The following is a 27,261-nucleotide window of genomic DNA, read 5'->3' on the forward strand; positions in this document are numbered from 1 at the left end:
GATACTGGGAGTCCAATGCAAATAAAATAAGGGGGAGGCAGGTTGCTTCTTCCAAACCTGATGTTTGGACCAAATAGGTCCCCCCCTCCGCACTTCCCGCCCCTCCCAGGCCACATTTGTTAAAGGTTTAACGCCTCTGGGTTGTTTGAAAGGGAAAACTACAAACGCTTCTTTAAGGGAGGGGAAGCCTGGTGTTAAACAGAGAGATGTGATTTATGGTGTTGAGAAAGTTGTGTTTGTTTGAGGTGGCTCCTGTCACGACCAGCCTTTTCCTAGAAGACCAAATCTGTATCCCTTCCCTTTTCTACCTCTCCCCCCTCCCTCCCCCGTTTCTTTTATGTTTGTGAGTTGTAGTTAACAAATATCTTACCGGAGTGTGAAGCAAGCAGTGTTAAGTCTCCACAGAGCCAGCAATGTAAAACGAAGCTTGCGGTTTTACCTTGTAGGGGACCCCCTTAGTCTTTCAGAGACTGAGGCATCTTACAAGCTTGTTTGTCCTCGCAGTCATATGTAGCTACGGTATGCACACATTGTTTGGCCTTTGCAAAATCCGGGGGTGCACCCTTAACCTGGACTCATACCCCACCGAACACAATGAGGCTGCAGTCCTATACTCACTAAACAGGGAGTAACCTCCATTGAACTCAGTGGGACTTGCTTCTGAGTAGACATGTATAAGATTGCACTGTGGGGTTTATCTCAGAGGAACAATGCATAGAATCGGGCTATCTGATTGCAATCCTATTGGACAGAGGAGTGAGTCCAACCGAACTCAAGGCAGTTGCTTCCAGGTAAACATGGACGGTTTGGACTATTTTATTCTTTCCAGAGTTTCATGGTAAATAATGCAGTCCACATTCTCTAGAAATAAAGGGCAAATTTCTTTTACACTTGAATGGCTGTACTTCTTTTTGTGTTTTTTTTGTTTTTAAATGTTTTTAATGCTCTTAGACCAAAGGAGGGAAGGGACTCTTCCATCAAATTCCTTCCTTTCTTCTTTCCTTGTTCCTTACAATTGAATCTGACATAAGAATTCTTCTTATGTTAGGAAGCCAGGGCTTTTTCATTCTGCTGAGTCTTCGGGAAGCAGAGGTTACAGTCAAACTTACACACCAAAAAAATTAAAAGGGGGGGATGGTGAAATAGATAAAGCCACTATTGCTGACAGTACAAATATGTTCTGAGTTCAGGATGGCGATGTTAATAACTCAGTTCCTGGGACCATACCCCAGCTATAAACGTACACTTTTTTTTATTAAAAACAAACAAAACACCACCCCAATGTCTAATATTTCCTCCGGCAAAGTAATGCCATATTGGAAGAGAGCAAGAACTCTGCTCTCTGAGCGCCTCCCTTCCCTGAAAATTGCTTTGCATTAAATTTCCTCAGCTCCAGAATCATCTTCCTTACTAGCCTCCAGCTAAACTTGATTAAAAAAAACAACTGCTTGATGCGTTGACAGATGAAATCCAAGAGGAAACCACAAGGCCCTTAAGTGACCCTAATTTAATCGATTTTATCATAAATCATCAACTTGATGAAGAACCAAAGTTTTCACTGAAGGAAATTGATATTAATGGAGTGGCTGCTTCTTTAATTCAGATGTTGTTTTCTACCAGTTCGAAAACAAACTCAGTTGGCATTCTCTGGGCAACTTCTATGGGAATCATGTTGGGTTGCTGTTGTTATTTTAATTATCTTAATTAGGACAGTTTAGGTAGCAACGTGCCAAAGAACCACAAGGAGCCTCTTGGACTTCAGCAAGGTTCCATTACAGCATTGAGGGTCTATCTAGACCAGGCATCCCCAAACTTCGGCCCTCCAGATGTTTTGGACTACAATTCCCATCTTCCCCGACCACTGGTCCTGTTAGCTAGGGATAATGGGAGTTGTAGGCCTAAACATCTGGAGGGCCACAGTTTGGGGATGCCTGATCTAGACTGTGGTCAGATTTTAATGAATGCAGCACCAAACACCAAACCACTTGCCTCCGATAACCCACCAGATCTTTGTCTTCACAAAGAGCAAGGATGCTGGTCCACTATCAGCTATTCATCATGCTACCTACCTATTTGGGAATTGGAGAGCGAACGAGAGAGAGAGAAGGCCTTTTGGCCCATGGTTTATAATATAATGATTGAGAATTTCCAAAACGCATTTTTGAATGTGTCAAGTCCTTGCGTTTACAAGTAGATCTGCAAGCACGTCCCCATCCCAATAAATGACTTAAAACCAAAGCTCCAAGTCATGCCCCACAATACTGCTTTTGAGGGCCTGTTAAACATTGGCCGCTTTCACAATTCTTCATCTTGCAATTAAAAATTAACTCTAGGCTTCAGCTCTATGCCCGTCTGTTATGGATGCCTAGGTCCCAATTAGCCTTTAGGTATGCTGATGAATGCCATAGATCAAAGAGCCTTGGAGGGTTTCAGTAAAGCAGGAAACGGGACAAGGAAACGGATGGTTAATATGTGAAACCTAATATATCTAAGGGTGGATGAAGAAAACGCAACAGAATGGCATTCCCAATCCTACACGCCTCTACGTGGAATCAAGTCCCACTAACTGTAGTGCAACTTAGCTCCATGGAGATGGCTAGCATCCCCAAATAGAGACGGGGGTGCAAGCAGGAATAAACTACTTTGGGATAAAAAGAGCAGATAGTCACCTTCAAACTGGTTTGTGATAGTCTCTTTCAATGCAAAGAGCTGCTTTTAGGGTCCCTGTATAGGAGAGGAGTGCTTATCTGTTCTCTCTGCCTGTCTCTTTCATTCCATCCTACCCTTTCAGTCTTTTCCTGCCTATTAATTATGTAAACCTGTTTATTGCCATTCAAGGCACCTTCCAGTACTGTGGGCTGCTGGGCAATTACAAGCTCCAATAGTGTGCTGAGCGCTTCACAGAACACCCAAGTTGCGCAGTCTCTGACAGCAGATTCTTAGCAATATCTGCTAGCATACAGTAAGCCACTCTGTACCGCCAGCCTCCTTGTGCATTAAACAGAACCAAAATGCCAAGGAGGATTGTGTCCCTCTTTTCTCTCCTCCCCCCCCACCCAAAGTTAGTGATGGTAGATGACTCCGCTTGTTGCGGTTATATATTTTAACTCCCACCCCCTTCTCGAACTTTATGATGTTATGACGGAACTCGAAGTGAAGGAAAGGGAGGGGACACACTCCAGCTCCATAAAGTTTGACTAGAACTCGGGTATTTGCCTGCGCCTGCCTTTTTTTACCATTTGGCAAGTTTCCAATATACGAATAGCTAGCTGCAACTTCAGAAGGGAAGCCTTCGCCTTGCCTGAAAATATTTTCCTTTCTCCTTTCTTGTAGGCGCAATTTCGCTCTGTGGTATCCAATCGTCGTCTTCCTTCCCAGACAGAAGTAAGTGGATTCTAAATTTAAAAGTTGTGAACAACTTTTCTTTAACGGGGTGAAATCTTCGTTCTACTGCTGGGATCAGGGTCTGCTCTCCAGGCCACTGACCTCCAAAGAAGCCCAAAAGGCTGAAGGATAGAAGTGACGTGCACAAGACATGGATAGGAATCTGTTTTCTCACCCGTTTCCTCTCCCTTTTTGCATGCATGACTCTGAACAGTGTATTTTCATGCCAAAAGACAGATTATCTGAAACTTATTGACGACGCCACCCTCTCCACCAGCAAACAATCTGTCTTCGTTACATTTTTCACCTTCTTGAAGCTGCAATCTGATAACCCCTCTTCCCTTGGACTATTTAAATCAGTGGGAATTTGCTCCGGAGTAAACATGCATAGGATTGCGCGGTAAATAAATGAAGAGAGGTGGAATCTTCACTTTAGTCCCCATCCACCTCACAATCCACTTTAATTTCCCAGCTAGGAAAAATAGCCAAAGCCTTAAATATGTTTACGTGGAAGTAAGTCCTACTGAATTCAATTGGCCTTTCCTAGTAAGCACGACTAAGATTGCAGCGTTGCTGAGGTGCTAATCAAGTTTTATCTGCCCTGAATGAAGTTCTGCAGAAATTATGCGGAAGGAAGGTTTTCAAAAACGCTACACGGGCTCCCAAGGAAGCGCTATTTTCTCCCAATTGACGCTGCTATTAAGAGGTCGAGCGTGGGTGTTGAACTGGGCCTCCTCCATGCCAGCTCAGAGTAGCTTTCTAGTAAACCAGGAAGTGCCTCCGCCTGCTCCCACGGTTATCTTCGGCCAGGAAGAGATAACAACGCTGAAATTTTGAATCCTGGAGGGAGGAGGAGGAGGAGGAGGAGGAGGGAGCAGGGAGCCAGAAAGGGTAAACTGCTCAGTGAAATAACGGAGAGGTCGTGATTTCCTTCGTCAACTTCACCCTTGCTGAAGGAGGGGCGCCAGGGTATCGATTATGAAAGCAGCAAAAAATACTGCTTCCTACTCAACTAAATTTTGCTCAGAGTACGTCCATGGAAATTAAGGGATATGACTAAGTTAGGCCCATTACTTTTAATGGGACTACTCTAAGTAAAACTTCATTGAATGCCATCCATTCTCCTTTTCGGAACACATAGATCAGGCATCCCCAAACTTCGGCCCTCCAGATGTTTTGGACTACAATTCCCATCATCCCTGACCACTGGTCCTGTTAGCTAGGGATCATGGGAGTTGTAGGCCAAAACATCTGGAGGGCCGCAGTTTGGGGATGCCTGACATAGATCCAAGTAATAAAGCTCGGTATTAAGAACCTAATAAGTTTGCCAGCGTGAAGTTAATCAGGTGGGAACAGTAAGGTGCGGGGTCTAAGTATTTTAAGAAAACACAGAAAGAGAAATTTGAAAATGGTCACGTCGTGAAAGTATGGTCCAATCCTTTATTTCATAATTCGAAAGAAAGACAATTCAAGAAGTCAGCTGCCTAGAGGTCCCGCTCACAGGAACACTTCATGTGAAGTAGGTCCTACGGTGTCCACTGACTCTTACTTTCAGGTAACCGCATAGGATTGCAGCCTTAGGAGTAAATCGCATTTAGAATCATCTTGTGGTCAGGTTGTCCCTGTAAAGCCCTCGCATTTGATACGAAACACGTTCCGTAATAGCAAATCCCCTTGAAAATGTAGTCTCCATGGAAATCCAGATGCTATCAGGTTCTCTGATCTTCCTCCTTTTTAAATATGTGCTGGACTGTTCCGTACTAGTAAAGGGCGCCCACGCCTCCCCTCTCCAGCCACCCCAACTGTAGAACAAGACCCAGGGACCACTTACACAAGACAAAGTAGCTCCCCACCAAAGAGGGTGGAGCACGAAACAGACCGGGATTGTGGGGGATTCTCTCTTTCCTTCCCCCTTTTGGCTGGTGTTGTTGTTTATGTTTTATACTTTGGAGCCAATTTAAAGCTACTTCCGTTGATTGACCATTAATCCGGTGAGTTATTAGGCTTCTAAACCAAAGGTCGTGGGGGGAGAAAGAGTTACAATCCATCAAGGGAAACAATCGGATAGAGAGATGCTGGTTTATCCTGAGTAGGCGCATGGGTAGAGTTTCCGTGCACGTGTGGCTATGAGAGGATTAAGGAGGAAGAGGGAGAATGTTAAGCGCACACTTATTTGGATGTACATTTCGTTAAGCCAGATGCACTTGTACCTAAACCAAGTTCTTTAGAACTGAAGTTATCTTAAACCTGCTCCTATGTAACGGAGAAAGGCATTCTAGGATATAAATCCCTAAAGAAAAAAAAAACACAGATAAATATTGTAGTAAGTACTGCTGGCTTCCGGGGAAAATTTCCCTGTGCACTTATGACAGACTTATGTCTGGGGCAGCTACCTCACTTTCCTTTATAGTAGGGCCATAAACAACAGGTTTTACCCAATACTGTACTCCCAAACTCTCCATCAGGAAGCTCTATTTCCATATAACTTATACAAAGTTTTAGAGCCATAAGCACAAATATGCATTCCATAGACGACTACATGGATAGATAGATTAAAAACAACTATAGCTGCAGTGAAGCATCACTGATGTTATATTAAATAAACAAGGTTTGTATGTAGATTATCTACATACAAAAGGACTCCTATAAAGATTTCTTGTCCTACAACAGCTTTGGGGAAGCTTTTTCAGTCCACATCTTTCACTTGCTTCTGGGCAACCAGAGGCCACATGCCCATACTGGGAGGGACCAGAGACAAATGTGGGTGGAGCAATGAATGCAAATGTTATCTTTGTATTGATGTCTGATTTCTACACACATTCACATACCCTTATTCATCAAGGCAAGCAAGAGCCATTATCAGAGTTCCATAATACATTCCAGGCAAGAATACTTGAGGAGGGTGGCAGGCAGGGCTGGAGAGAAGGATGTGGCCTGGGGAGAGCCCCGAGGGCCAGGTAAAGAGATATAGAGGACCACCTTCAGCCCTAAGGTCTGAGGCTATCTGCCCCTATTCCATAATGTGTTACTACTACTGGTAGCCTTGATTTCCACAGCAGAAAATGAAGATAAAAACGTAATGGATGAATGGATGGATGGACGGACGGACAGACAGTATTTATGCAATTAATAACAACAGCATTAAGTAATGCCATCAGGACACATAGAAAAACCTTATGTTGAAGAAAATACACGAAGAAGACCAGAAAACACTACCAAACACTAGAACGGGATAGTTTCTGTCTATTTGCTGCTTTCCCATCTTTTTGGTGGGTACTGGGCAGAAACTTTCCCCCATTGAAATAGACGGAATTTGGTGTGTGGGGAGGAAGTTTTCTCCTTCCTGAAGGCACTTTCCCCTTTCCTGTAGATTCTATGTCTTTTAGACTTGGACTGCTCCACTTCTGCCCTCTATCCAACGGCTAACACCACTTATGGGGCTGTCTTGGTGACCCACCCCCCCTGGCGCACTACCCCTGCCCTCCAAAAGCCAGCAGCCGAGATTTAAAAAGATGGGAATGACTTCTCCCTGAAGGTGCTCAGGACCACTTCACACGTGCTTTTTATGCCACTCTTGCCTCATCATCATACTAAGGCAATACTGGATGACTCGCAGCTGAACGTGCAAACTGTAGCTAATGAACTGCGGCAGCAGTAGCAGGTTAACAGAAATCGTTTTAGTAAGCTGCCTTCATTTGCTTTGGCCCCATTTTGCCGCCACTAGGTTTATTCACTGAGTTCTAGAAGCGTGAGATTATTATTATTATTATTATTATTATTATTATTATTATTATTATTAGCTGCTAGATTTCTCACACATAGAAACACGTCACAATGAAACAAAACAAAACAAACAAAAAAGCAACTTTATTTATGATGCAAATAACGAATAATTTAAACTCAGAGCCAGAAATAGCACACCGATGTTGGCAAGTGCTATAAGTGGCCCGGTGCCAACTCGGTGGCCGTTCATAGGGGCGGGCGCCTCTATGAACAACAAAAAGCAGGCGGAATGAAGCTGGAATTATTGCCAAAGGCCGCAAAATTGAGATGGGGGCAGCTGGGGCCTCCCGGGCGTGATTTATATTCCAGAGATTCTGCGACGTGCAGGGATACCGTTCGGGGAGTGTTGGTGTGTGGTTAGCGGACGTTTTTATTGCAGATTAATAATATTAGCATTCAGAACGGAAAACCGGGTTATTAGAGCCAAGGAATGTTTCCCCAAACGAAAATATTTTAAAATGATCTCTCCCTCTCCCTCTCTCTCGTTTTTTTTTCTAAACCAAAGCCTTACCCAAGCTTCAATGATAAATCTCAAAGTAGTTCGCCTTCCACAAATCCTCGTTAATTGTTTGGCGAAATCGCTTTCCCCTTCGGCCCATTTTGTTCGCCTACACATGAGAATGCCAGACACCATCTGACTACCCTTCTGAGTCTTACTAGACCTCGGTGGGATTAAAGTTGGGATCTCCGGCAGGCTTTAACTTGAGAGCAATATCCCCTGTTTATCTGCGTTGGGTTCGTGTATGTCCTATTGCAAAGTCTCAAAGGCTCAGAAGGACCTGTGTGTGTGTGTGTGTGTGTGTGTGTGTGTGTGTGTGTGTGTGTGTGTGTTGTGTACACACGTACTCGTTGAAAATAAGCGAGGCTTACTTGCAGGTAAATGAACTGGGGTCGCTTCTCCCTTCTCTCGGAGCCGGCCCCTCGCGAATATTCTGCCAAAGTTTAAAAACCACGACGTGCTAAGCATATAAGAAATAAAATGGAGGGATCTGGATATCCCTCCCTTGTTAGGTTATTCCTGTTATTTTAATCGAAAGATATAAGTTCACCAACAGGAAAACATAAACCCGTTAACTCCTCCCCCCAACCGCGGGAAACCATACCCTAACAACGTTAGAGAACATCCAAAGCCTCTTGCTAACACCCTCTCCCCAATCAGGCAAGATAACCCTCTCTCAATCCAGCCTGGAAAGGAAACATTCGGAACGAAATGTATCCTAAATGCGTGCTTGCGCGCCTAAAATATGGCTCTTATGTATCCATGCATCATCTTTAACTTCGGTTGACTCCCAGCACACACATGTAAACGTTAGCTGGCAACTTTCAAAGTGAGCGAACGATGGTGGTGAAGACCTGGGTCCTGTTGTAGAATCTCCGGTAGGAGTGTTTGGACAGTGGTGTTATGGAACGGAGGAGGCTATTTTTTACCCAAGTGATTAATTTGCCTCCTGTCCCAAACTTGTCTGTTTTTACGTTCTAGACTTTTACTAAACGGTCCAACGCCCCCCACTTGGCCCCCCCACTCCCCCCCCTCTCTCTGTGTCTCTCCCTCTCTTTCTCTTGGTCTCTATTTTGAACAGGTCCCCTCCTTTTTCGAATTGTACTTCTCCATTATACTTTCAGGACCAGCAGCCTAGGAACTGGTGAGTTTTAAGAAAACACCATTGACCTAGTGTGGGTCCCGCCTAAAGTGCACGACCAGCAGACCCTATCCCATACCAGTTTCAGAAAGACTTTAAGGATTTATTAAAGGCCTTTTTTTAAGCAGAAAGTTCGATACTTTACATTCTGCAGTTAATCGTTTTGCTTTCCACCTTGGTCTTGTTTTGAGCCTCTATTCCATGCATCGTAGTCCTCAGCATGTAAGTCAGAAGGACGACCTGGTATGTTTAATGGGACTTACTTCCTAGCGTTTAGATTTCAGCCTTATATAGAGCAATCCTTGTCGGATGTAACCCACATTAAATTCAACGGATTTTACTCCCAGATGCGATTGCAGCCTTAAGTCTTGGAAGGACTAAAAGGACAGTAGACCTGGAAATTCAAAAAGACCATTAAATACTCACACAATGCTACTAATACGATTTTTTTTTAAAGAAAGGGAGTGTTTATGCCAATAAAAAAGCGAAGCGCTCGCCCCTCCTGAAAGTTATGTTTACCATCCGTGGAGACACTACTTATTGTCCAGCAGCAGACTTTTAAGTTTCACCCGGAGAATTCCACAGGATGTGTTTTGGCAATGAAGTTCTTCTTGAATACCATGGTTCAGTTGAGCGTCCAATCTCAGGATGGTCTTCCAAAGCAGAAAATAGCCCACCATCGCATGCAGATCTAGGATTTCTTTTCTTAACTCATAAAAAAGCCAAAGTGGACAGGAATAAGATAACATTGCCCGGGTGGATAAAGTCACTTGCAATTTTAGGCATGAGAGACAAAGTTAGGTCTGAAAAGTTAAGTGAAAAAGTTTTCCCCAAACAGAACCCTTCTCAAAGATGGGGAGGACTAAGAACATCCCAAGAAAGGAATGAGCCAATTCCAGAGCCCACTCCCTTTTTGAATGTCAGTTTCCCCTCGATTCAGCAATTAGCCCCCTTCAAGGTAGAGGTGCAAAAAGGAGTCGGGAGAGAGAATAACAATAGCTCTCCTTTTCCTCTATTCCTCTGCCTCGCACGCACGCACCCAAAAATGTGCAGACACCTCAACTTCTTCCTCCCACACTCAGTTTGTAGCGGCAGCTCCCTTTCAGGTCAGCAGCAAAAGCAGAGCAAAAACGTTTTTGTCTTGGCAAGCAAAGCGCCTTGTGTTATGAGCAGGGAAGGGGGTCATAAATCTTGAGTGACTTAAAGAGACGTCATCTCTATCTATTTATCTATCTAATGTTAAATAACTTCCCTGTGTCAGGTGACCTTATCACATTCCTGCCCCAATCACAGTCGCTTGCAAGTAAATCCCAATAAACTGAATGAAACTTTGCATCCCAAATGTTCAGCATAACACGATGAGAGGTGCCGGAAATGTAGGTCAGTCAGTCTTTCTTCTTCCTTCCTATGTGTGAACGCTTGCATTATGGGTGGCATCTGACTAAGCCATACTCAGAGTAGACCTATTGACATCAATGGACTTTACTAGTTGAAGATTTCAGCAGGTCTGCTCCGAGTTTGACGTACCCGATTGCAACCCATAATGCATACACAACATGAGCATTCAGGGAACCAATAGCACTCAACCAGGTTAAGTATATAAACTTTCTAAAACTTTCCCTTTCCTACGCTTTCATGTCACCCAGAGGGTTTGTAAAACTTTTCAAGGACGTGTTCTCAGCAGCTGTTGCTTGTTTTGTTGTTTTAAAAATGCTGCTTTCTTTTGCTGCGTCTCCCTCCCCCTCCCCGCATATGCTTGTCATAATAATTAAGTCATATTGGAGGGTTATGCAATCCATTTTGGCCAGGGTGGGGTATAATGGAGGCCTGAGAGAGTTTTCCCTCGCTTGCTCTGCTGAAGGAAATTGGGGAAGAGAGAGAGTGAGAGAGAGAAAGAAAAAAAATAAAATCTGCCTCTGTTCCAAAGATTTATTAGCATAACTTGACACCTAATTGCGAAGCACGTGAATCAATACAGCTTTTGCTATGCTGCTAGGCCTCTGTCCACCACCTCTCTATTTGCATATTTCCTTTCCACTCCTGACGCCGTCAGGAAGCAACCTTGGCGTTTGCCCAAGCCCTCCCAAAGCAGGAGGGAGAAGGAAAAAAAAACACCCCTCCGTTCCCCCCGCCCCCAGAAACGAAATCTCTACATCTCTCTCTTCTGAATCCCCCCTCAACCCCTCCCCCTCCCGCGCTTTCTTGTTTTAATTTGCCCGGTTTAACAAAAATAATAACTGGATGTTATTATTATGTCATTTAAATCTCAGTCTATGCATTCCTTGTCGAGGATTTCGTGTCAGCTATTCTTTCTGTTTCCCCCTCCTCTGTACCCTGCCTCTCTCTCTCTCTTTCTCTCTCTCTCCCCCTCTCTCTCCCTCTCTCTTGCCTTCTGCTGTTAAGCCAGAGGCCATTGTTAACCGTGAACAGGGCGTACCAAGACTATAGGGCAGCCACAATCAAAGGATTCCCTATGCATCTTTGGAAGGCTGTCTAGCATCTTGTGGTTCCTACCTCTTCTCACCTTCCCCCCCCCCCCCGCACTCCTCCCCAAACGGATTGAGAAAGAGAGGAGAGAGAGAGAGAGAGAGAGAGAGAGAGAGAGAGAGAGAGAGAGAGAGAGGACCCGAGCATCCCTCACCGTAAGCTCCTATAGAGATGTCCCCCCTCCTTTTGGCGTTATGACCGGATTTCTCTCTCTAGATATTCCTTGAACATTAAAAAAAAAGCACGAGAGAGGAATGGGGGGAGCTCTCCTCGCTTATTGATTGCGTTGCTTGCTGGCTGCGAAAATATATTATGTCTGCTCGCCGCGCTGCTCTCGTCAGAGGCTAAGGTAAGGTGGACCGAAATAGGCTATCAGTTTGTGAATGGCGGAGACCGTGTCTCCATGATTTATAGCTGTATGACTCGCATCGCGGTTCATGAAGAGTTCACAAGCTTTAAGCTTCCTTCCACGCAGCGTCTCTCTCTCTCTCTCTCCTCTCTCTCTCTCTCACCCTCTCTCTTCTTCTTCTTCTTCTTCCCCCTCCTTCCCTCCCCTTCTTTCTACCCCCCTTTCCCCCCTCTTTTTGCTATTCTCCCCCTTCTATTTTCCTCCCCCTTTCTCCTTCGCCTTTTCATCTAGAACGCTTTCTTTCTCTCTCTATTTGACGTGGTGGAGGATTTTTGCCCCTTTAATTTTGGGGAAAGCTCTAAATGTAGTGAACAATTTGCTGTGAACTGGAGAGTTGTCCGGAACCCCAGTTATTATTATTATTATTATTATTATTATTATTATTATTATTATTATTATTACCTTTGCCCTACTATGGAGAAATACACCCTAAGGAGAACGGCTCTCCGGTTCTCCCCCATAACCAGAGTAGGACTGCGAATTTTAGAATTCTTTTTCCAACATGGAGGTTAAAGGGAGCTTTTAATACTATATTTTCCCATGCTCCACGGCCTTCCCTTCCCTCTTGTTACAAACCCCTTAACGGACTTCTAGATTATTGGATTCACGCTTTTTTAAAAAAATCAATTTGCAATAAATAAAAAAATATCTCTCTTGCCAAAGTTCCCGAGAAGAGAGGCTTTTATTTAGAATCTAGGTTCTTGTTCTGGAATAAAAACGAAACTTCCGAGAGAGAGAGAAGGAACTTCTGCGGTTACCATTTCGGAGGACTAATTTCCAATGCACTATTCCTATTTATTATTCCTTTGGAGATTTCTGGGTGCTTTTTAAAACTCACGCACATCCCAACAACTACAGCAACAATTCCTTGGAGTAAATCATTTACGATTCCACCCGTCTCCGACTAAGATAAATGACCGACATTTGGGACGTGTTGAAAGATGAGATACAAAAGGGGCGAAAAAATCTTTGCTACTGAACGCTCAGACCACTTTGGATTCCTTTTCGAGAAGAGTAGAATGGGATTTTATTTTTAATGCACTGTTTAATTCTTCCTTTAAAAGAAGAAGACATTTGCCTCCGCCTTCTCATAGGCCTTCCAGAGTTCCCAAGAAATCCAAAACAAACCAGCGAGGCCTAGTAAAATTATCATTATGGCTGAACCGCTTAGACAGTTTCAGCGAACCCAGTCTTTTAATATCGAATTAATGATTATTGCGTTTCTTCTTTATTTTTAATCAATCTGTTGCCATGAGAGTACTCGACTGTTTATGTCTGCTAAGGAACAGCTGAAACAAGACAGCGACTCTATCATTCTTTCCAGTTAATACATAGCAAATATTTTAACAGCCTGCTTCTGGAAGGCAACGGTTGTATCTAATCCATGGAACATACGAAAGGATCACAACATAGACTTTTAGAGTTGCTGTTCTGCAAACTGCAGAATTTATACAGGCATAAACTGAAGAGGAGGAGGAGGAGGTTCGTGGAGGAGGTGGGGCATGTGGTTGGGTATGAGGTCTGAATTATATTTAGGTTTTGAAGTGCATAGATGTAGGGAAGTCAGGGGGGAAGGTTGCTCCTGTTGTGTCTGCGTTCCTATGGGCAGAATTGACCAATATTGGGTTACAGTATTATTTTTCATTCTGTAGGGGAGTATAATAGATTGTAGCTCACTGGGAAAAAAGGCATTTGAAATGAAATACAGAATACAGTGAAACAGGATTCTCTCTTATTCATCCTTCTGTGTGTGTGCGTGCTTTCTCTACTGATTTATTATTTGACCCATTAAATAATTCTAGCCTTTTTGCACCCTTCCAACATGGAGAAAATTAATGTTTCCTTAGAAGGATACGTACTTTTTTTCTTTTTGAGGAAGGAATTTCCCCCTCCCACCCCTATATAAAGGGAGGACAAACCAAACATAACAGTTAAAGGGAAAGAAAATCAAGAGAACCAAATGGTCTGGTGGCAAAACTGGGTTGTGTTTTGTTTTGTTTTAAGAAAGGATGAGAAGCCATAGAAGGAAGCTGTTTCTCATATCGGACTAGCACCTTGGGAGTCGCAACTGAACCAGATTTGTTAAGGGCTTGCAGGGTAGAGTGGATTCTATAGCCTGTTTCCAAACTGTTACAGAGTTGCAAAAACAACATGGAAAACAGTATCAAAAGCGCCAACATCAAAAAATTCAGCACAGGTCTCTAAATCTGACAATGTTTCCAGCCATCACATCTCTCTAAATTCAGCGCACTAAGGCGGCAGTCCTATATTTGGACTTTCCTGGGAGTAAGCCCCCTTGAGCACACAGGGACTTACTTCCGAGTAAACATGCCTAGCCTTATGCTGCAAGTGGACCATTTGGCAGAATGTCAGAAGCTGAGTTCAGTTTTATGTTTAACATTTAAATGTTTATTTAAAAACATGGATCCTGATCAATTTTAAGGTAACAGTGATTTAATAATAGTAATAATAATAATCCTATTACACAATCTATACTTTTACACTTTATATTATTTTTCTGAGGTTCCTCGTTGGGGTAGGAATCATATCAGGAGAATATTAAATTATAATACGAATTCAACTTAGAAGAACTTGATAATTGCATGCATACAATGCGTTTGTGTGTGTGGATAGATATAAAAATGATACCACCGGTACAGAAGAAACCTATCCAGTATGGATCTACCAAGTAACTTCACAACTCAAACTTGGTCAGCCCCGATGGGACTTTTACTTCCCAGCTGGGTTTTATTTCTGCTCGGGGCCCCTTTATTGGAGGTTTCCCTCACGGAAATCGACGGGCTTGAGATTCGCGTGGAAAAAGCCAAGACTCCATTGCTTTCTTAGGAGTGGGGGTGCGCGGCGAACTATGTCGCCTTCTTCCTGTATGGTGTGTGTGTGTGTGTGTGTGTGTGTGTGTGTGTATTGACAATGTTATGTATGCAGGCAGGCACCTATGTGCACACCTTAGAGAGTTAGATTGAATGGCCTATAAGAAATCATCCCCACCCACCCCCCCGTTGGAAGATTTCTATCCCTATCTCAGCAATGGTTCTCGAACAATACCAACCCAATTGGAAAGAACAAAAGGACAATACTGCTCAGGGGTCGGTTTTAGTGATCCAAGCGGGCATGAGGAGCCCCTTTCCCCTTCTCTGTGTTTTGTCCTGGAATAGTTGGCGAGGCTGCTCCAGGGGAGAAGGGGCTCGCCGAGAGGCGCGCCCAGGAGCGCCCAGGCAGCATCTGCTCTCCGCTCCCCTCGCGCGTAGCAGCCCGAGCTATTCATGTCACGAGGCTTTTCAATGACCAAGATGGATTCATAGGCCGTGCCGTATTATTGTGTGTGCCTTTCTAACCTTTCAGGTCAGCTTGCAAAAGACACCGGGGAAGGCCTCCTCACCACGTGACCTTGGGGGTGCCAATGTCCTTCCATGAGGGGGTCAGCCAGAGCCTGGTAGCAGCGCGCGAGAACCTCGGGGAGCCCCAGCGATGCAGAAAACAACCTACTACGACACCTCCACGCTCTTCGGGGGCTACTCCTATCAGGGAGCCAATGGGTTCGGCTACGAGGGCCCTCCGCCGCAGCCTTTCCAGCCTGCGGCTCACGTGGAGAACCACGACTACCAGAGGCCGGCCTGCACCCTCCAGTCCCTGGGCAACGCCTCCCCTCTGGCCAAAACGAAAGACCTGAACGGGAGCTGCATGCGCCCCAGCCTGCCTCAGGAGCACCATCCGCCCCCGCCCGTCTCGCCACCCCCCAATCCTATCACCGCCACCAACAGCAGCAGCAGCAGCAGCAACGGGGGCGGCAGCAGCAATAACCACAGCCAGCCTGGGGGGGTCAAAAGCACTCCCAGCAAATCCAGCCTGGGCTCTAGTAACGCCGCTCTCGCCAAACAGATTTTCCCCTGGATGAAAGAGTCGAGGCAAAACTCCAAGCAGAAAAACAGCTCCCCCAGCGCAGGTATCTGCTTTTGGAATATCCACCCCCTCCATGTGCATAAGACACACACGCACACAGGTGCATGGGCACAGTGGGGCCAGGCTGGACGGGGAAGGAGCCCAGTTTCCAAAGCTTCCTATCTGGAGGGGGGTGGGGTGGGGGTGGGGGCTGAAAGGATATGTTGATGCATGAATCTAAAGGGCAAGGCCCATTAGAGGAGAGGGGCTCTGAGTCCACATCAACTAATTGCAGCTGTACAAAGAGCCACATAATAATAATAATAATAATAATAATAATAATAATAATAATAATAATAATAATAGCAGGCTCCAAATGGGTTACTGTGAGCCACTGCCAAGGCAGGGGTTATGCAAAAGTCCCAGCTTGGCATATAAAGAGCCAGGGGTAGTTTAAGACCTAAAGGAGGAGCAAGACATTGGTGGCTCCAAAAAGCTGTGCTAGGCCTGCTAAAGACCCTGAACCAGAAGGAGGAAGTTGATGTAGAAGTGGGGAGTGGCCTCAAGGCTTAGACTGGATGGGGTGAGGGTGGCAGGCAATAGGAGGGGCAGTAGATTAAGGTGTTGATGGTATGATAAATGGCCTTCTGGAGTGTGCAAGGAAGGCCAAAGAGCAAAGAAAGGGGATAGGGCGACTTACTTTGCCTACATGCATCCATAGCTCAGAAAGTTGCGTTGGGTCTCCAATCTCTCAAAGAAGGTCATGGCTTTGAGGGTCATCTCTGGATATTAAAGCCAGCGTGGGCTAGTTCCGCTGCCACCACCACACACAGTTTCTGTCCCAAGTGACAGTGATAACCAGACTGTGGTCGAAAGCACTCTGCTTTTATGCCAAATGAAATTGGCTCACATGGATGCCAGTTGCTGAACTCAGGGTTAGTCTACATACCAGTATGCATCAGAAAGAGGTGGGGTGTAGAGTTGTGCCACTTTGGGCTACAGGTGGGAGGAACATTTTGGAAGGTTTTCTGTGCTTGTTTTTTAAAACTGCCCATAAACTAAAAGCAGGTGGAGGAGAAAGGTTCTAGCCTTCCTTCCTTCCTTGCAATGAGTTGTTGTTGTTGTTGTTGTTGTTGTTGTTGTTGTTGTTGTTGTTGTTGTTGTTGTTGTTGTCCTAAAGGCTGATCCCTGGCTTGCATGCTGAAATGTTGCAGTCTGTTCCATCACCTCAGGACTCTTGCCATCTCATTCCTACTCTCGGTCCCTTGCAAAGTCTGGCTGTCATTGGCTCAATGCCTGGTTTTTATCCCTGACAAAATGTGTTTTCATCAAAGCCCAAGAAGTGTGATGTACTCCATTTTATATCTCATTGGCTTAGCATGGATGCTCAGTAATACCAGCCAGTGAGTAACTGATTTGTTGCAATGCTAAAGGCTACTTACTGTTATACCACACTCAGGCAAAATGGCTTTTTTTCTATCTTGATATTTTGATGGAAGATGTATTAAAGACAGCAGGTTTTATATAGGACAAAACAGCTGCATGACTCTGGTTGCCATCCTTAGGATATATATGTCAGAATTCTAAGGATATTAACTTGGAAAGAAGTGTGAGTGACTTCAGTGGAACCTACTTCTAAGCAAACTTAGGATATGGGTCTTGTTTGGGAATTTATTCATTTGTCCTGCTTGTGGGTTCCCTACAGGGAATCTGATTGCCCACTGTTATAGGGAAGAGTATGGAAAACAGAAGAGGATATATTTCTTAGATATGACCCTTCTTGAATCACATTTGTGAGTTTGGCAGAGTACATCCCTTTGTCAGCAAAAGTAAGGAAGCTAGCTTTAGCCTTTTAATTTAAGTAATTCAGGATGCTTTACTGCAGACTGGATTTCCTGTTATTTCCCCCCTTTCTTCTTCTTCTTAAAACAATAAACATGCAAAACAGTCTTCTTATAAGTAAAGATAGATTTACTCACTCAGTTTCACAGTAGCAGTCTTAAGGCAGTCTTAAAATGTAGCTACAGACATATATGATAGTTTAGATTAGACTTGGAGTCTGAGCTGTGACTCAGATTCAGCACATGTCTTACATTCCTAGTCACTGATGAAGCATCAAAGTGAAGAGATCAGATAGCAGAGATCAGAGAGAGAGAGAGAGCAGGTTGGGGGCATGACCAGCTTATATAGGTTGTGCCCCTTTACCTGGCTGGACACAGTGGGAGTGGCTCTCACAGGGAGAATTTCCTGTAGACTCTGAGATCCAACTTCCTCTGTGTGTGTGCCTTTCTAGCAATCAGAAGTCATTGGTTTTGACTGCATTATTTTAGATATCCCACAACTGTGAGAAGAGAATGCTGGACTACACAGTCCACCAGGACTCTTCCTCCTGAGTGAAAAGGATTTGTTTTCTTGGCTAAGACTATCTTAACCAGTTTTCCATGCAAAGTTCCTGTGCATAAGATGCTCTAGTAATGAAATGTGTGCAGTGTGTACCATGCAATTAGTGCACACAATTTGTATAAAACGGAAGTGTTGCCATGGCACAAAATGCACAGAACTGGATTAGTGCCTGAATTAAGGCTGCAGCCAATTTGAAGTACCAGTATAATTTGGATCTACAAAGAAGCTATATTGTTTTGGTTGTGACATAGTTTGCAAACTTGCAAACTCTTTTTATTCATGAGTAAATCTTATACTGTGGCACTGGAGCTGATGAACTTTGCCTGTATCATCTGTGTGGAAGGAAAAAGCATTTAAGACAGGGGTCCCCAAACTAAGGCCTGGGGGCCGGATGCGGCCCAATCACCACCTAAATCCGGCCAGTGGACGGTCCGGGAATCAGCATGTTTTTACATGAGTAGAATGTGTTCTTTAATTTAATATGCATCTCTGGGTTATTTGTGGGGCCTGCCTGGTGTTTTTACATGAGTAGAATGTGTCCTTTTATTTAAAATACATCTCTGGGTTATTTGTGGGACATAGGAATTCATTCATTTTCCCCCAAAATATAGTCCGGCCCCCCACAAGGTCTGAGGGATAGTGGACCGGCCCCCTGCTGAAAAAGTTTGCTGACCCCTGATTTAAGGAGTCAAGCAGATATCGAGCATTCTGAAACTGATTTGCCTTAGACAAGTTGCCAATGATAAACATAACAATCCAAAGCAAATAAGTGATGTTACTGACTGTGAAATACACTTACCTGGAAAGAGACAAGTGCTCAGGAGTTCTAAGTAAATGCCCCATTTCTCATGAAAATCAATAAGAGATTGGCAAGTTGTGAGTACCTGATTTCAATGAGAACTAAGACTGCAATACTAACCCCACTTACCTGGGAGTAAGTCCCATTTAATTCAATAGGGTTTTCTTCTGAGTAGGCAAGGTTAGGATTGCATTCTATGTGCAACTAACTTTGTGTGGATCCCACACAAAGCCCACTTCCTTTAAAATCACAGTGCATTCAAAGTTTCACATGCAAGCATCATTGCATGCCTTACACCTGAATGTGAAAACACATTTCTTAAGGAAATTCGTATAAAACGACTGGGCGTATAAGACGACCCCAACTTTTCCAGTTAAAATATAGAGTTTGGGATATACTCGCCGTATAAGAAATACGACCCGGTGTATAAGACGACTCCTGACTTTTGAGGATATTTTCCTGGGTTAAAAAGTAGTCTTATACGCAGGAATATACAGTACCTTTGATGAGATTATATGAAATCCCAGTGTCTGATCTGCAAAGATTGTTTTGTACACCATGTTGCAATCACTGGATGATGAACACAATGCATTTCTCCCAGCATCTACTGTTCCCCTTCTGAGTAAACGATAGAAGAATCTTTCTGCCACTTATAAAACATTTCCCTTAAAATATTACATTAATTCCACATTTCTTTTCAGTGTTCAAAAAGTGGTTAGCATTCTTTACTGTGGGAATGTTAAGGAAGGTAGGAGAGGATATATTGTTTTGATATTGTCCCTTCTCACTCATGCTAGTGAGTAAACAGCAGAGCACATTCCCTTTGCAACTTATTAGAAGCCAGTTGATGATTTGTTAGAATCCTTTAATTAAGCAATTCAATCTGGCTTGTCCAGTCTGGATTGTTTCTGGCAAGTGTCTCCTTTATTTCCCTCTTAAAATAATAATAACACAACACAGTCTTCTTTAAAAGTAAGAATAAAGTTTTACTCACATTCAGTTCACAGCAGTAATCTGATGGCAGGCTTTATCTTGTGGTTACAGTAAAAAGAAGTCTGAGCTACATCTCAGACTTTCTGCTTGTGGGCTACATCCTATGTGAAGTTTGAGTTGTGCGCTGGCTAAGAGCCAGGAGAGTGAGAGTCCAAGAGTAAGAGTCCAAGAGAGAGATGGTTGTGTGACAAGCCCTTTTATCTGGTCAGCTAGGGTCACACCCATCTACCTGGTCACACACAGGGGGAGGAAGCTCCAGAGCAGGTATGACAGGAAGTCCTCCCTGTCTGGAGACACATTCCCTGTGAGTCCATTCTAGGCAACAGGGGAATGTTGTACTTGACTGCTCTAGTAATAATATATCCCACATTTATAGTCCTGTGAATGACACAAACATCATGTACAGTAGTCAAAATAGACCTAGGTTGCTAAATGAGCAATGAACCACAATACACCCATGTAGATATTTACAGGCACACACACGTATAAATGACAGATACAGACATCTTTGGGTATATTTATCTTATATGCAGTTCTCTCTCAAAAAAGTTGAAAATTACACATGCAGTAGAATGAGGTGGTACTTCTGAGGTAGTAAAATGGACTGCCCTACTTCAGAAAATGTGCGCTTTTTGTACATTTTTTTTTGCAATTGCTTGCTTACATAATCTTCATGCATGCCAAGAACTAGCATAGTAATGGGCAGAACGGGCTAGAACCTTCAACACATTTTTCCCCTGTAGTGAGTTTCCTTGAGGACAATTAATCATAAATGGCACTCCAAACTACAGTTGCAAAACTTGATGTAGTTGCATTACATCAAGACTCTACCACCTACATTGAACTAGGCCTGTGCTCCACTGATTTACACTTGATTTTACTTCCTGCAGCTAGGCTGCAATCCACAGCACTGGACTCAGATGCAAAACTCCCCCCCTCCCGGGAATGCGTTTCACTTTAAAAAAGGAAATGTACTTGGGTTTCTGGTCTGTATGAAAAGGATGAATCCTGCCCCTGAAAGCTTTTAGCCCCTCCCCCCATCTCTGATGTGTAGAAGTTGGTTTTAGTCAGTGACGAGAAAAGGCCCTCTGCACATGCTCAGAGGCACTCTGTTATTTATCCAATATTTGGCGTAGGAAAGAGGTTCCAAATTTCAATTTTGGTTGTAGGAACACATGAAGCACAACCCAGCGGGCAGTTCACAGACCTCCATTGCAGTGAAATAAAGATTGCACGAGACCTTCCCACTAGATTGAGCATAGTGTGTGTGTATGTGAGTGAGAGAGCGAGTGAGTGAGTAAGAGGGAGATAGAGAAGCTCATTGGCAAGCATATACTGACATTTGAGCCTTACACACGTATGTAGAAGGGTGCATGTGCTTTTGTGGGCTTGTTTAAATCACACAGAATAACAAGGACACTGACACTGCAGGCTTGTGTACAGGAGCGCCTGATTAATTTTGCTTTCCAAACACTGCCCACTTGCCAGGCGTAATTTCCTTTGAAAGGGTCTGCTTCAAAATAATCGACTCCCAAATAAATAGCCTCGGATTCCTTTTCTGCATGACATGATCAAATTTTCATAAAGCGAGGGGGCAGCTTTGGAGAACAGAACTCTTAATAAATGACATGATTATGGAGTGGGGGAAATGGAAGGAGGAGGGGAGGCTGCAAGTCTTCTCGCCTGTTGGAGGATTTATTAAGAGGCCTGTGCATTCAATTTTCTGCATGTAAGTAATTATCTCTGATTTCATTTCCCGACCTCCTCTCCAGAAAGCTGCAGCGGCGAGAAAAGCCCTCCGGGCAACTCGGCTTCCAAGAGAGCCCGCACGGCCTACACCAGCGCCCAGCTCGTCGAGCTGGAGAAGGAATTCCATTTCAACCGATACCTGTGCCGGCCACGACGGGTGGAGATGGCAAACCTGTTGAACCTCAGCGAGAGGCAGATCAAGATCTGGTTCCAGAACCGGAGAATGAAGTACAAGAAGGATCAGAAGTCGAAAGGTTTGGGCTCTTCGTCCGGGGGCCCATCCCCGACGGGGAGCCCCCCGCAAGCCATGCAGTCCTCGGCGGGCTTCCTGGGCGCCCTGCACCCCATGACCTCGAACTACGACGCCCCGTCTCCGCCCTCCTTCAGCAAACCCCACCAGAATGCCTACGCCATGCCCACTGCCTACCAAAACCCCATCAAAAGCTGCCCCACCCAACAGAAGTACGCCAACACGGCGCCGCCGGAGTACGACCCGCACGTCTTACAGGGTAATGGGGGAGGCGGATACGGGCCCCCCAATATGCAAGGCAGCCCCGTGTACGTGGGCGGGAACTACGTGGACTCCATGCCCAACTCCGCCCCATCGCTTTACGGGCTGAACCCCCTCCAGCATCACCAGCCAGCCAGCATGGAGTACAACGGGGGTCCCACCCAAATGGGCTCCAACCAGCACCATGGACCTTGCGAGTCCCACCCGACTTACACAGACCTTTCCACCCACCACGCTTCGACTCAGGGTAGAATCCAAGAGGCGCCCAAACTGACCCATCTGTGATGAGGAGGGGCCAGATCGGGTGGGGGTGGGAGTTAACAGACAACTGGGACGTGGCGGGGGTGGCTGGCTGGGTTGGATCGGTTTGTTGGTTGTGTTGGTGAGCGCTTTCTCTCTCTCTTAAAGGAACAAACAAACAAAAAGCATTTGTGTTGAAACCCTTTAGGAACCCGTCAGATGTTATGTGCCCTGCAAATCGGAAGGGTTACCTTCTGCCTCTTCCTTCCTTCTGCCCCAGCCTACTATTGTCCCCCACACCCTACAAAAGGAGCAAGCGGGAGTCGATGTTGATGGGGGGGGCGGGGTGTTGGCTTTCTAGGGGCAAGGAGCTAAGCCTCTCGCCTGCCGGTCACGTCACTTGATTTGGGAACCTTTCGGCCAATCCCATCCTCAGAACGGGGGTGCAGTGGGGGAGTGGCTTGTGTTTCCAGGGGGGTGGGACAAAATGCACTCTGCACATACAGCACAAAGTCCTTGGCAACTTTCGATTCTGAGCCCTCGTGTTAAAAAGGGGGAAAGTGCGGGGGGGGGAGCAGATCCCTTGACTGGGCCCTAAAGGACCCTCGTTTCAAGTCCAGCTGATGGCCATGACTTAAATTGAATGTTGTGAACTCAGTGAGGTTTCTCAGTGAGGAATCTTCTTTCTTCAGTGGGCAGACTGAAGTGGCAGGGTTCTGGACAGTAGCTTTTCAAACTGCAGAGGTGTGTGTGTGTGGATCATTTTTTTATTATAGGATCTTGCCCCCCCCAAAAAAGTTTAAAACAAAACCCCGCCTGCAGTGAACTAGCACATATTCCTGATGTGCTAGATTTCTACATGCAGGGAGTGTATCTATCTTAAATGAGGGAGCATTTTAAAATGCAATTCCCCATATGCAGTTTGAAGTGGTGTAGCTCAAGAACTTTGCTAACCCACTTAGTTCTTTTACTGTAGAATTACTCTTACTGCTCCCAAGTAAATATACATTTTAAGCATCCTCAGTTGGAAAGACGTTCCACTGAGACCAGCTAGACTTCCAAGCTAGAGCATTTATTGTTGTGTGTGTGTTTATAAGGCTTGTAGCCAAGCAACAGTAGCAAACTTTCACACCACACCCCCACCGCAGAGGAACCCCAAGACTGAGTCCAGCATGCCACAAAACCAGGGCTCCAAGCCCACCTCTTGAAACCACCCTTTGGTTTGTAACTACCCGGGTGGCAAAGAACTCGCCTCCTCCTCCCCCTTTCAGGATCATGGGTGGGTGGAGTGACAATACCAAATGTCGTCACTGCCAGTTACTCCCAATGAAAAATGTGTGGCCTTGTGTATATGCCCTAGGCAGACCATAAAAAAGCCGGCAGAATAATTTATTGGTATAAATTGATGTAGCTCCTTTCCTTTAATACAGATGAAACTGATTAAAATAGGTTGCTCAAGATTATCCTACAGATGTCAGTCCTCAAAGCGCTTGCTTTGCAATAACACTTATTGAAAGTGTTGGAGTTGATGGACACAATTGGGGGCGGAATGCATCGCTGCTGCAGATCATGGAAATGGAACTCGCAGACTTTCTGCTCCTTTTTGGCATTGTGTCCATAAGAATACTCTTCCCAGACCTAAACACCATTTAGGCTGCTCTCTTATGCAGTATATGCTTACCTGGAAGTAAATCTTATTGAATTCACTGGGACTTCTGAGTAGGCGTGTGTAGGATTGCACCACAAATTGTAATAAAAACCCATGGGGGGGAGAGAGAAATACATTTATCTCCAATCTTAGACCACTAAGTAGGTGTTGTAGAGACAATCAGGTACACATTTAGATACATAGATATCAGACAGCAAGGCCAGTTGATATTGAGCAATGAACTTCGGGGGGGGGGGCTCACCAGTGAATTTAACCCCCACTTACAATACACTTTTCAAAACCTGACAAATAAATGGACAATTCCTGAAGTCAATACAGTTCATCCATTCTCAATTTGCATTTTCAACTAATTTTGGTCCTAGGGTTTCGACACAAATATTTTGAATGCAGAAAAAATGGGGCTGATTTTTATTTATTTATTTTGCGGGGTGGGGAGGAATGGAAGAATCAAATGAAACAGTTTAATTTCTTTTCTTTTTTAAAGGGAAAAACCCACAAAAAACATGCATCATGCACAACCAATTGTGGTCGTAGTAGATTGTGAATACACCAATTATTCTTAAAGAAGTCGCTTCCGCCCCCACCCCACAGCTAACCACAAAAGGTTTCTTTGAAAAGAAAAAGTCTAAGACAGGCACCCCCAAACTCGGCCCACCAGATGTTTTGGGACTGCAATTCCCATCATCCCTGACCACTGGTCCTGTCAGCTAGGGATGATGGGAGTTGTAGTCCCAAAACATCTGGAGGGACGAGTTTGGGGATGCCTGGTCTAAGACCTTAAGTGGGAAACCGCCTTCCTGAAGTCTTCCAGTCCCTACTCATCTCCACCACATACAAATTGTTGAATTTTCCCTCCTAAGCTGGCTCTCCTCCCCCTTGACCCCTTTCCTCCGCCCACCCTACAGCCCCATCATCTAAAAACACCACCCTTGCCAATTCTTTAGGGCTACCTGTGCTCCTCTCTTTGAATTCCCACTACCTCCGTCAAGGGTTGGGGGAGAGAGAGAAAAGCGAGGTGCCCTTTTGCAAACTAATTTATACAGCAAAACTTGGCTTAAAAGAGAAAACAGGGTTTTTTTGTGCAAAATGTACAAGGGGGCGACATTATGAAGAAGAAAAAATAGAGACATTCATCTCCTTCCTTCCTCCCTTCCTTGCGAAGTAGTGGCCTCTCCCCATTTCTTTGGGATTCGCTATGGGTCGGGGGAGCGTCACCTCTAAGGCGTATTGCGTTCCTTTGCGTCTCTTTTCTTGAACGTGAAAACAGGGTATATTTGAGCAGAAACTGTTATGTCCTCCAAACGGAAGCGGAAGGAAATGGCCCTTTGGGGAGGGGGCGTGTTTCCTGGCGCTTCCTCTTTGGCCTGGCATCCTTCTTGCACTTAGAGTTTACATTTTAATGGGTATATATACCAACTTTTTGAAGGACACCCATTGGAGACGTCTTTCAATGGGTGTGTGTGCGCGTGTTCCGGTTGAACATTCATATATATAAATATATATATATTATATATTTATTGGTTATAGCCAGTTTTAAACTATTTTTTCCCTTTTGTTGGTTTTGTATTATTTATCCCCAACATTTATGTATTTATAAGAAAAAATATGTACTTTTTTTTTAGTATTTACTTGTTATAAAGGAATATGGTGTTTTTTCCTTGTCATTGTACAACCAGTTTTTTTCCCTTTTCTCTTTCTTTTTTTAGTTATTGTAATTTAGGGAAAAGCCAGTAGTTACCTTCGTACTTAAAATAATGTGTTTAGTTCTACTGGAGGCATGAAATCCGAGCCAGGCTGTAATTGTATAGTCCTCAGTTAGAAGAACTAGCTAAACCCTTCCTTCCTTTCTCCTCTTCCTCCTCCACCACGCCCTCCTCCTCTTTTTTGAAACATCTTTCTTTGTTCTTTACAGTAGATAACTTTATTTATTTCCTTAAGGGTTGTCTGTTGAACAATTCTTGAATAAACTTTCTGTTCTTAATTGGCTCTTGTTCCATTGGTCGGATTTGAAAACAGGCAGAAGGAAAAAAAAAAAGCTCTGGAGCTGTCAAATAGGGGAGGGGGTGGAAAAGAGAACAACACATTTCATTTCTAAATTTTTCAGACATTAACGAGAAAGACATTTATCTATTTCCTCCTCTCCCGCTTCCCCCTTAGGTTATGACTGTCGCTGCTTTATTTTTACAGCTTATAAAATCAGAGCACTTTCTCCTAGATGATTGTGTTTACTTAAAAAGTTAATCGCTAGGGGGTTCATTTCTTCTCCAGCTCCCCCGATCTCCGCCTTGTCTCTGCCCCCCCCGCCCCGTTTTTCCTTCCACTTTGAAAATCTTGTTCTAAATAGTCTCACGCCAATTAAAATTACCCCTCATCTTTTGTGGATACAAAGAAGTCCGATCACGTGCCGTCCAGACTAAACAGCCATTGGGCCTAAAATGAAAACAAAGGAAAATGATTAATCATAACAAAAGGCACACACGGGGCTATCTGGCTGAAATTAAGAGCGGGTGTGTGTGTGTGTATGCGGGGGTGGGGGGAAAACCTATCGTGAAATTAAATCGCTAAATAAAACAAGAAAGGAGTTGAAGGCAGATGCTGCAGCAGCCGTGGAAAGAGAGAGGGTGGGGGGAGGGGAACGTGCCACAGCGACAGAGATAAGATAAAGGCTCTGCTAATTTGTATTTTATGCTCTCAACCCTTAAAAAAACTTATTTTTACAAGCAGCGCGTTTCCATAAAACTTTTATGATGTTGGAAACCGAATGTAAACGGCCTGTCAAATTAGAACGTCACGTTTATGTGCCTGTAAGAGCGATTCAGGTCGAAATGCGAGCTTTGTGGAAGAGAGAGCTCGGGACAGGGCTGGGAAGAGACTCCGCCATTCTCTGGTTGCCAAGAATGCCTGCTACCTACTCCTACTGCTACGACGACCAGCCCTGTTGCTGCTCCTTCTCCGGCAGCTCCCACCACCACTCCTACTTTATTCCATGCTTTAAAACACTGTGCTCGGTGCTGTACAGAATGAAAGTCACTCACTCCCCTGGTGCCCTCACGTTCTTTCTGCCTTCCCACCTTGAAGGAGCCTTTGCCATTTGCTTAAGGGAGGCTTCCTTTGTATAAGAGGAAGGGGGGGGGGTTGATTTCTGACTCTACTCTGCCCAGTTGGGGAGTGAGGAAGCACGCTCATTTCTGGAACCCCTGGAGTTGGGTTTGTGATGTGGAGACTTGGAACTGAATTGCAATACAGGCAATGGGGGGCTTTAAGAAATTAGGGGAACTTGTTCAAGGCCTATGA

General features: G+C 44.6%; 1 protein-coding gene and 1 long non-coding RNA gene across 9 annotated transcripts in view; one reads left to right on the top strand and one right to left on the bottom strand.

Moving 5' to 3' along the window:
- HOXB3 (homeobox B3) overlaps positions 1-25,948 on the top strand; it is an 85,292-nt gene extending 59,344 nt beyond the window's left edge. For 5 of the 8 annotated variants that reach the window (XM_088655574.1, XM_088655577.1, XM_088655575.1 and 2 more), the window contains 3 exons: positions 3,334-3,384; positions 15,067-15,667; positions 21,571-25,948. In XM_088655574.1, coding sequence (XP_088511700.1) covers positions 15,193-15,667; positions 21,571-22,343 — 1,248 coding nt within the window. In that variant the 5' untranslated portion in view covers positions 3,334-3,384; positions 15,067-15,192 and the 3' untranslated portion in view covers positions 22,344-25,948. Of the gene's footprint in view, positions 1-3,333; positions 3,385-11,510; positions 11,644-15,066; positions 15,668-21,570 lie in introns of those variants that run through there. The other 3 variants (XM_088655578.1, XM_088655579.1, XM_035135595.3) reach the window with 3 other exon arrangements.
- The window catches only part of LOC148683814 (uncharacterized), a 410,944-nt gene that overhangs the window by 297,806 nt on the left and 85,877 nt on the right, over positions 1-27,261 (bottom strand). The gene's annotated exons all lie outside the window — the stretch shown is intronic.

The sequence above is a fragment of the Zootoca vivipara genome, chromosome 12 (assembly GCF_965207765.1).
Source record: "Zootoca vivipara chromosome 12, rZooViv2.hap1.1, whole genome shotgun sequence".
NCBI classification, from domain to species: Eukaryota; Metazoa; Chordata; class Lepidosauria; order Squamata; family Lacertidae; genus Zootoca; species Zootoca vivipara.